At 36.4% G+C, this 10,837-nt stretch overlaps 2 protein-coding genes and 1 long non-coding RNA gene across 3 annotated transcripts; 2 read left to right on the top strand and 1 right to left on the bottom strand.

Moving 5' to 3' along the window:
• The first annotated feature begins 391 nt into the window (after window positions 1-391).
• LOC120117428 (anthocyanin 5-aromatic acyltransferase-like) lies at window positions 392-1,808 on the top strand. Its single transcript, XM_039137720.1, has one exon. The coding sequence runs from the start codon at window positions 396-398 to the stop codon at window positions 1,806-1,808; it is 1,413 nt and encodes a 470-aa protein (XP_038993651.1). The 5' UTR covers window positions 392-395.
• A 1,530-nt stretch (window positions 1,809-3,338) lies between these two features.
• LOC120117420 (coumaroyl-CoA:anthocyanidin 3-O-glucoside-6''-O-coumaroyltransferase 1-like) lies at window positions 3,339-4,829 on the top strand. Its single transcript, XM_039137710.1, has one exon. The coding sequence runs from the start codon at window positions 3,383-3,385 to the stop codon at window positions 4,811-4,813; it is 1,431 nt and encodes a 476-aa protein (XP_038993641.1). The 5' UTR covers window positions 3,339-3,382; the 3' UTR covers window positions 4,814-4,829.
• Window positions 4,830-6,166: 1,337 nt separating this feature from the next.
• On the bottom strand, window positions 6,167-9,619 carry LOC120117415. The gene is made up of 5 exons (XR_005515628.1): window positions 9,388-9,619; window positions 8,837-8,886; window positions 8,083-8,165; window positions 7,047-7,114; window positions 6,167-6,277 (listed from the first exon to the last, which is right to left on the bottom strand). It is a non-coding gene; the product is annotated as an uncharacterized LOC120117415 (long non-coding RNA).
• Window positions 9,620-10,837: the final 1,218 nt, after the last annotated feature.

The following is a 10,837-nucleotide window of genomic DNA, read 5'->3' as shown; positions in this document are numbered from 1 at the left end:
CCGACACTCCATGGTTAAATTCAGGGTTTGGTCCCTGAATTTTCTTTAACTTTAAAACAAGCTCCAAGTTTTAAAATCTTTCAATTCAGTCCCAAATTTTCACAATTAAACCCTCAAATTTTAATTGAATATTTTTTTTTGAAAATCGGGTTGTTACATTTGTCGTTAAAATTAACAAATTAGTCAAGGAAAAGAAATAATACACGTGTCAAAAAATAACAGGTGGGGTACAATTAGGGACATGGTAAAGGGGCAGAAGATTTTTATTCACCGACTTGAATTATTAAAAGGTGTCGTATCTGACCCGATCTCACATTTGATTTAATATATTTATTAAAAGCATCAAAGCCACAACTCGAAAAAAGATAACATTGTGTTGAGGGAGAAAATTAAAGATGGCAAACGGAGGCTGCACAATCAAAGTGGTCGAGCATAGCCAGGTTTCTCCTCCACCGGGATCTGTGCCCGTTACCTCCGTTCCCCTTTCTTTCTTTGATCTCCCATGGCTTCTTTGCCGTCCCATGCAACGCCTCTTCTTTTATCACTTACCTTATTCCACTCTCCATTTCACCCACTCCATTCTCCCTTCCCTCAAAGCATCTCTCTCTGCTACTCTCCAAATCTTTTACCCTTTTGCTGCCAAGCTCATATGTCCTTCCTCGCCACAAAAGCCACATATTCTTTACACAGATGGCGATTCCATCTCTTTCATCGTTGCCGAGTCTTTGGCAGATTTCGATCGAACCACAGGGTACGGTGGCTACCATGTTCGAGATGTCAAAGATCTGCACCCCTTTGTCCCAGAGCTGCCTCATGCAAGCGCGGTGAGCAACACTCGTGTTTCGCCACTTCTGGCCTTGCAAGTCACCGTGTTCCCTAACGTAGGGATAAGTATAGGGGCCACGTTTTGCCATGTGCTAGCCGATGGAAGGTCGTTCAATCATTTCATGAAATCTTGGGCTTCCTTTTTCAGGTCAGCAGCTGGAAACTCGGCAACAGTCATGCCGCTTTTGGGTCGGAGTGTGATACAGGAAAAAGATCCTTGCGGGCTCGAGTCAGTTCTCTTAAACGGTTGGTTGAGTTGTGCTTCTAACCAAGAGGACGACAAGGAACAAGTCCAACGTGACGTTTTTGCAGACAAGGTTCGTGCAACATTTGTCATCGACCGGGCCGGCATCCAGAAACTAAAGCGTCGTGTCTTGGATCGGTGCATCGAGAAATGTGAAGCAGAGCTGCCACGAGCATCGACATTCGTGGTAGCATGTGCTCAGGTGTGGACTTGTTTGATCAAAGCCCAGCAGCTCAGCGGCAGCCTAAGGAACCAACAAGATGCCGATGAATTTTATTACTTTTGCTTCCCGGCAGACTGTCGAAACCGTCCCGAATTAGCTATACCGGCGACATACTTCGGCAATTGTCTAGCAATATGCTTTGTTCAAGTAACGGGGAATGAATTGGTGGGGGAGGATGGTTTGGTTGCTGCTACGAAAGCCATTGGAAACAGAGTGGAGGAATTTGAAAAGGGTGCATTAAGAGGGGCTGAGAAGTGGATTAGTAATTGGATTGAAATATCGGAAAGCGGTCGTCTTTTGGTGATGGCTGGCTCCCCAAAGTTACGTGTTTACGATACCGACTTTGGGTGGGGAAGACCAAAGAAGACGGAAGTGGTGCATGTTGATGCTTCCCCATCTATATATATAGGGGACAGTAGAGACGAGGAAGGAGGCATCGAGATCGGGTTGGCACTTAAAAGATATGAAATGGACGCATTTATCGGCTGTTTTGAACAAGGCTTCAACACAATTTAATTGGATAAACAAATAGAAGAATCCCAATCATAAATAATAAATTCCATCATTATATTTGTTGTCTAAGTCAATTTCCCGTTTATAATAATACTTCTTTTAGTATAAGACCTTGCTTAGCTTCGCCTTGAACTTTAATAAAACAGCACTTATATTGAAATATATAATTAAATATATTTGGACTACCAATTCAAGAATACTACTTATAAATAATTTATTGAATCACCACAATAATAAATGGAAATATTATTTTTTTTAAATGTCTAGAATTTAAGTAATTATATATGTAAGGCTAGTGTTTACCTCTAGAGTGGAAGGGTTGACTTTTGGCGTAAGGTGGGTCTAGTTTACTGCGAGTAAGATTTCCCCATTAGGCGCGATTTTCGGGTTACTGTCGCAATGAATTTGTTTAATCTCGTGGACCGTGGCTGAGTTATGGCCTGGTTTTTATTGGCTTGTTGGTGACTAGTGTGTTGTTTATGGTTTGTTTTTGTTGTTTTTAGTATTAGCAGCCGGCCGGGTTCATAGTTCAGTCTGAGAGGTGTGCTGTTGGTGGGTAGAATTATTTGGATTTCTGTTATTGATATTGTATTCCATATTTTAGATAATAGAAGGGGCACTCTTTTTCCTCTATTTAAAATTTAAGGAAGTTTTTAACAAGATTTTTTTTCGTTGGTCCGGTTTTATATGATTTCCTCTCTTTGAATACACACGAAACTACCTATTTCAAAAAAAATAACTATATATGAATACGAATTAAAAATGTTAAAAATTAATTCAATTCGCTTTACCTACAAAATTATATTGAAAAAATTGTGTAGTATTTAGTTCCACTTTCATTTGATTCTTTAAATGGATAGGCAAGCTCCTGCCACGTATACGACCCGAACACTTGAATGGTAAGGAGTAAGGTGTGGACGATTTTATTCCCAAGCTGTTGGGTTTCTGCTTTCTAAAGCATTTTCAATGGTTTGTTGCCTCTTAACTTCACCTAATCTACCACCAACTATTGCTTCATATTCTAATAATTTTAGCATTAATTCACTAAAAATCAATACGAATAGCAATAGTTTTGATTACGACGCACTTACTACAAAAATTATTAAATTTTTTCTCTTTATTCAGTTTCTTTAAGATTAGACTGAGATACGATAAAATTTGATCACAGAATTATTTGAGTTATATTTTGTGGATCGACTCTCCGTTTATAGTATGTCGTCGAGCCAACACTTAAAATATTATGTCATCAAGCTAGTGTTTGAAAATAACGACGGTACTAGTAGATATCATTAAAATACGATTTTATCATATCTCAATCAACAAGTTAACGTTCAACTCAAACCAACGTCAATTTTTAACCAAAAATGATGAATTTAAAACATATAAATTGTATAATGAATCGTTTTGTAATTTTTAATACTCAACAAGCAATCCATATAAAAAACTAAAGGAGAAGCTTGGTCTGGCCTAATTGCCCTATAAATTGACTTCTATCCTCTTCATAGCTTCATATGTTTTCAATTTCCACAAAATTCTTTAAAGATATTTCACTGTATATATCTTAAACTCGTTGATCAATGGCTGCTCCGTCGTTCATGGTGAACATTGTGGATACCATCCATGTTTCAGCACCGGCAGGGTCAGTGCCGACAACAAGTCTTCCTCTCAATTATTTGGACCTCCCATGGTTTGCTTCTGCTCCCATGCAAAGCCTTTTCTTCTATGAATTCCCTCACTCTACCTCTCATTTCATTCAAGCAGCGCTCCCTATTCTCAAACACTCTCTTTCCCTAACCCTTCAACAGTTTTTCCCACTTGCGGCAAAGCTCATGTGCCCTCCACCTCCACTCAAGCCTTATATATTTTACACTGACGGCGGTGGCGACTCCGTTCCTCTCACCGTTTCCGAATCGACCGCCGATTTCAACCTTCTCATAGCCAACTACCCACGAGATTTCAAGTCGCTGCACCCCTATGTTCCCGAATTGCCACCGTCGACTATGTCGTCGGATGGCGTACGGGTGCTTCCCATCATGGCAGTCAAGGTCACGGTGTTTCCGAACGTTGGCGTTTGCATCGGGCTGGCGCATAACCATGTGGCAGCCGATGGAAGCTCGTTCATGCACTTCGTGAGATGTTGGTCTTCCGTTTGCAAGTCGAACGGAGAACCGGCGTCGGCGTTTCTCAATGATTCGGCTCGGCGACCTATCCATAACAGGGAGGCGTTTGATGACCCTAATGGGTGCAACGACGAGGCCTTGAAATTCTACTGGCATTGGATATCATCTTGGAGGGAAAACCTCGGCCCGAGCAAGGAAATATTGCCGGCAGACAAAGTTCGAGCAACATTTGTACTAGCAGCAGCTCAAATCGTCAAACTCAAGCAGCAACTCACGACTCAGTGCAAGAACAGCAATGAATCCGAACAGCAGCTGATATCGACATTCATAGCCACCTGCTCTATCATGTGGATATGTATGATCAAGTCCGAAGAGAATTATAACCCAATATCATCAAATGGACATGACGATGATGATACATTACACTACTTCCTTTTTGCCGTCGACTGCCGGAGCCGAACCGGATTTCCTCTGCCGGTAACATATTTCGGAAACTGTCTAGCACCGGGTATTGTAAAAGCCAAGAAGGGTGACCTGATGGTGTCAAATGGAATAGTGACGGCGGCGGAAGCAATTGCCAAGAAGGTTAAAGAGATGGAAAGTGGAGCCCTACAAGAAGCACAGAAAGGAACTTCGAAGCTAGAGGAAATGTTCCGATCGGGGCATCATGTGGCGGTTTCGGGGTCACCGAAATTCCGGGTATATGATATGGATTTCGGGTGGGGAAGGCCGATGAAGATCGAGTTTATTCACATTGACGACGGTGGATCTTTGTCGTTCATCGAGTCTAGGGACGAACCGGGTGGCATGGAAGTTTCCTTGGTTCTTAGCAAGAATCGAATGGATGCATTCACTTCCAATCTTGCTGAAAACTTAAAGGCTTTTTAATTGAGAATTCATCTAATAATCTACATAAAAGAGTCATGAAGGCTTTTTTAAAACCACTCTATCACTTTTTCTTTCAAAAGAATAATTGCGTAATTTTGTATTTGCTATATTATTCTCTATAATATTAAAGATTATTTGTGAATTTATTATGATATTCTATAATTCTATAAATAATTTCATAAAATAATAGTTTCAAATTTTAACATTATAATAAGTTCAATTACGAACCTGCAAGAATTATATAACTTGTTGTTGCCTCAAAAATTCATTTTTTTTAAATACTTAACCGAGTTATTTAGAGATAATAATATTCTTTTTACCACCAAAACTACTTTTTAGAATCTTAAATGTTTTTAAGTAATTCCTTCAGCAAATAATATTAAGTTCCACCATTACATGTAATACTTATTGAATTAATAAACTAATAAATCAATGACTATATAAAAAAAATAGAAAACATCCTTCAAAATATGGATACAAATACTATATATGATATAACTTTATTAACATCTATCTATATATATATATAAACTCAGACAGCCTAAGCTTTTACTAAAATATATGAGAACCTTCATTAAAAACGAAGAAAAAGAAGAAAGAAATGCTTTCGAATTAGGATAAGATTACGTCATTATCTACATGGAATTTTGAGTTTCTTACATACTTTGTTATTTAACGCATCCAATTAATATTTGATTCATTATGTTGACTTGAGCATTGCTTTATCTTGTTTTCTAGTTATAATTTTGCTACAATTTTACTCATACCTCTTTAAGTATGATTGCTCCCTACCATATGCAGAATAAAATCAAGTTAAATGGTTGCATCTTCAGATTCCAATGATAGGCAGAGAGGCCTTAACCCCTTTCACAGAAAAAAGAAATGACCACTCATCACAGAATATCAGTGAATGACTTAAAGCAATGAAGAACTAAAAGTTTAACTAAGACAAGAGATAACAATATCATCAGGGAATTTGAACGTGTCTGCAGCACCGGATTTCTGAAACTCAACCGCGTCGTGTTCGGGTTCCTCATCGGTATAATCATCTTCATCATTGTGTTGGCTTTGAGGGCTACTTGATGAGGTATCATCGTTGATGCTTTTGGATTGACAATTTCCGATTGCAAGCATCTTGACTTGTCCGTGGTGAGATATTTCGACCACCACGGTATCAGTATCAATCGGCAATGGTTGCTTCTAAGGTTCCCCGTCAATCCTCATATATGTATGGTCTGCAGTACCTTTGTGGAACTCAAAGCGGATCCGGTGTGCCTATTTTCCATGAAACTAGATATGTCCATGAACCGAATCGGGGTCAGAGTTGGATTATGGTTTCGTTTAAATTATCTGTGCCAGCCGAGTTCCATGACCCTTTGGAGCAAGACAGACGAGTCCATGCCAAGCATTTCTAAAACCAACTTCGAGAAGGCCATCATCTACATAAGGTAGGGTGAAGTCTTTCTGTAAAGTCAGTGAGAATCATTAATTCATCACGAGTAAAGTTGGTCCATATTTCTTAACAAAAAAGGAAAAGTACATAACAAATCAATTATGTATGTATATAGGAACTAACGTACACCGACTTCTCCGACTCGACATTCCCTAAGGATTTAGACCACCGGAAAAACTAGGCAAGTTGAGACAGACGATCGAGCTTATGCTGTTCAAGTTTGGGGAGGGGAACCATGGACATGAGGAGAAAATGTTAGAGGCTTCCTACAACGAAGCAATATTAGGATATTAAGCTGAAAATCTGAAGCATCATTTGGACCCTATAGCTATACCCTATCCTTTTTTATTACATTGTGTCTCAATGGAAGTTTTTGGTATGAACAGATCTTTTCTTTCACACATGAACAAATAAGTATGTCTAAAGCCAGCAGAATGTATTGGACCAAATGAAAGTCACCTGGGTGCTATTTTGAGGTCTTCCCTTGGTCCGTGTTTCTTCACGACTTTTACTTTTCATATTATAAAAGCCAACACCGTCAGCTTCCTCATTTTTTTCCTTTTGAATGTATAGTTCATATTCCATTAACAAGGAATTAATTAGAAAAATAATGTCAATTTTCAATTCAAAGAAAATACATGAAACTTGAAAGCAGGGCCTAATCTTTGATTTGAAAAGGAAATTTTTTACCATTACACATAAAAGATAAAAGTAACCAAGCTTACTTTGGAGAACGATTAAAAGTAAAAGCATAAAGATTGAAAAACCAATGAAGCTTACGTTTCCGAAGGATGGAAAACAGAAGCAGTAAATCAGCCTTGTGTACAACCGAGCTTTGCATAGGTGCTCTGTTGGAAAGAAAATAAAACATGAAAATTCAGTAATTGGCATATCTTCCTGAGGGTTAATTTCAGTGTCAAAGACGAGCAAAGATAGAGATACATTTCTTTCTGTAAACACACACATACATGCACGCACACATGTATATATTCCACCAAAAAAAGGAAATTGAAAACATTTTGGAGGAGTACAAAATGCTAGTCTTACTTAGAAGATTGAATTTGTTAAGGATAAATGCAAAAGAAACAAAGAAAAAAAAACTGATGTTCTGTTGCTGGGTTATGATAGACATTCTAGAAGTTGAAATCCAGGTGAACAAACTCTGGAAATGATAACTCAAGAGCTCCATTTTGGCAGTGTACCAGACTATTTTTTTTTCTTTCAAAATTTCACAATAATCCCCTTCAAATTTCTTTCTAAAATGCTGACATGATTGTGATGAACAAAGCATTACACCCATTCCTTAGAATTTAGCTGCAGTTCTAAATAAAGGAGGAACTTAGTTTACATATAGATTGCATGAGTAGGGCCCTACCATAAATTTATCATCCCTGTTTGGACAGCAGATCAATGCCACACCGAAACACGCATTACATTCTCAGCAAAATAGTACAACTAAAAAGGTAAATTAATTATTAATTCAACAGCATCTTCTAGCATCTAAATATACACTTGCTGTTATCCAACAAAATTTGGCACATGCACTTTATAAGATCGGCAAATCCATCTACCGCGTGTTGGTTCCTAATTCCTTTATTTATATAGTGAATCATTAACAGGTTTCTAGTTTATAGATAGTAACATGATTAACACTTGAAAAAGAATGTCCGCAAAGCTGAAAGAGAATGTCTATCATGAACATATAAGCTAGCAGTCAATCGTGTAACATCCTTTGTAAAGGAGAACCTTGATGGTTTAACTGCAAGTGTCAATACATGGTTCTAACGAAGCAAATGACACTATGACAGAACGATACCTGATTAGCAAACTAGTTTTTAAACTTTTCTGGATTCAACTTTCGCTCAGAGTGAAAAGCATGAGATACTTGAGCGTCCATTCCTGCAGACATCATTACAACAATATTAATGGATTAGCCAGTCATCAACTTTTCATGTTAGAAATGAAACTGATAACCCAGATAAATAAGAGTGAGATTAACCAAATCTATTATTTATAATTGGATTGAAAGATAGATATAGCAATGAAAGTGGCAAATAGCTGAGCAGTTAAAGTCATTTGGTGTTACACGAGTACCAGCGATTGAATCCCCTCTTTCACCTACGGTAGGAGGAACGAACTTCCCTTGTTTAGACTGAGAGTTACCAAAATGAAATAAAGGAGGGAGATATAGACAAACTTCGAAAAAGAAGCAAAAGGACTCAACAAACACATTTCTTCTAATTTCAAAACAATAGTTCAACGAGAAGTAAAATGGAGCTAGACGCATCTACAGTACCATATATTCTTTACAAGATTGTTCAATTTCCATTAGGCAACAGAAAGTAAAAGGAAACTAGAAAGGGGCTTATGATATCAGAAAGTATAATCAAGTGCACTTTAAAATATCATTACAAAAAGAAATGCAGTTTAAAGGCATACACAGTTATAAGATACTTTTTTTTTTCTCTTTTTGATGGAACACATTTATAAGATACTTCGTATGAAGATTAAAATAATTTCATGTTAGCAACAAAATATTTTGAATACTTGTCCAGGGAATGTTCTCTTACCCATGCTGGAGTAATTCCAGAATCCCCCACGAAATGTATGGTAACCTTTCCTGAGGATAAAAACTATTTTTTTTATAGAAGAATTCAAACCAATACAAATTATAAGTTATAAAGATGCTTTAAATCTATAATTATTAACTTATTAAGAATTAGGTTAGACCAGCTGTTCCTGGAAGGATTATGTGCTACTGAAAATATTCAATTGTATGAAGAGACAAAAATAAAATAAAATAAAGATCTTTTTCAATCAGAAGAAGGTATTTGAACCTTCAATTGTAAGTTAAATGATATAACCTTAAGCTTTACAAATATTAAGAATCAGGTAGGGAGCTTAAACTGCAAGTTAGACCGAAGACTCCAAGAAGGATTGTGAACTACCGAAAAATATTTGGAGAAATTACTTTAAAAATCATTTGAAGTCAGAAAAAGGATACCGAAGATTCCACTTGTAGGTAACAAACAAAAATATACAGTTTATTGATTGCGGAAAAACAGAATGATGTAAAGAAATGACTCTAAAGGGACAGAGAGGTAATGGTAGAATGTCTAACCATGCTCAGATCATCTGTTGAAGAGACACGACGAAATGCATGTAAGAATGTGGTAGCTCTAGAGGTGCAATAGGATCACAGTAACCTTCCTTTGGAGCTCTCATCCTCATAAGAAGATGCCAACTGAACAACAAAAATGCATATACCACTAACTAATCGAAGTTCTATATATTAGTCAACCATATTATTTAATAATAAAATAAAATATATGCTGGAACAAGAATATTTCCGGGGAGTTAGGGCCTCTGTTTTAGGCGGAGGGAGAAGAAAATATGAGAAGGGAAAGGGATAGCCAAACGGCGGAAGAAAATGGGAAGCTAGCAAATGATTTTAGGGTTTCAAAATAACCCTTAAAAGGGTTATATTTCAGACGTCGAGCGACGTCGTTTTGAAGCAAGAGAGGGAGACCGAGTAATGGGATTAAGGGCTAATAGCATATTTGATCCTCTTACCTCTGTAATCTTGCAGCGTGTTCTTAACATTTATGGGTAAATCACAGTTAAGGTCCCTGTATCTTGTGTAATGGTTGTAATCTTACCACTTTAATGAAATTTCATCATTTCATTTAGAGCTTTTATTTTATTTTTGTTACATTTTCGTCATTATTTGCTTTTAAATATTTTTGTGGTTATATTTGTGTTTGAGCCATCAAACTTTAATTTATTTATACATGTGCAGTATATTTTATTGTTGGTTCATTTTAGTCACTATTTACTATGTAAAAGAAATACATGTTTTATTTATGTTTATAATCCAAGTATTTTGATTCTGAATGCATTTTGATCACTGCTTTTATATATTGGGTTAAATGCTGAATATGGCTTGCTTGTTTTACTTTCATTTTATTTTAGTCCTTAATAATATTTTTGAGTTATTTTGGTTTCTAGTATTTGTATTTTTAATGTTTTATATTTGGGTTCTGTTTGTTTTGTAATTGCTGTTTAGTCCTTTAGTTTCTGTTTTTGGCATTTTGGTCCTTTAAATTTCTGTTATTGATTTTAGTATTTTAAATTCCTGTTTATGCTGTTTAGCCCTTGAAGATTCTGTTTTTACTGTTTTAGTTCCCAAAATTCTATTTTTTCCATTTTGGTTTCTAAAGTTTCGGTTATATCTATTTTGGTCCTTTAACTTCCTGTATTTTGCAGTTTAGTCCCTAATATTTTTTTTTCATTTTAGCCCTTTTAATTTCCGTTAATTACATTTTAGTACCTTAAATGATTTATTTTGGTATTTTAGTTTGGTTTGTAATATTTAATTGTTTTCTTTTCAATCCTTTATGCATGTATAGTAAATGTTCTTATTTAATATTGTAAATATTTTATTTGTCATTTGCAATCATATTTGTTTCTATTTTATTTCCTTAGTTGTTAATTTCATTCAAATATTTTTCAAGAACATGAATTTGTAGAACGGGCGTGGAAAGTACTATTTGATCGAAGTGGTACAATTC

The sequence above is a fragment of the Hibiscus syriacus genome, unplaced genomic scaffold (genome assembly GCF_006381635.1).
Source record: "Hibiscus syriacus cultivar Baekdansim isolate YM2019G1 unplaced genomic scaffold, ASM638163v2 tig00000916_pilon, whole genome shotgun sequence".
NCBI lineage: Eukaryota > Viridiplantae > Streptophyta > Magnoliopsida > Malvales > Malvaceae > Hibiscus > Hibiscus syriacus.
Note: the sequence above shows the minus strand (reverse complement) of the source record. Positions and strands in the feature narration are given on the sequence as shown.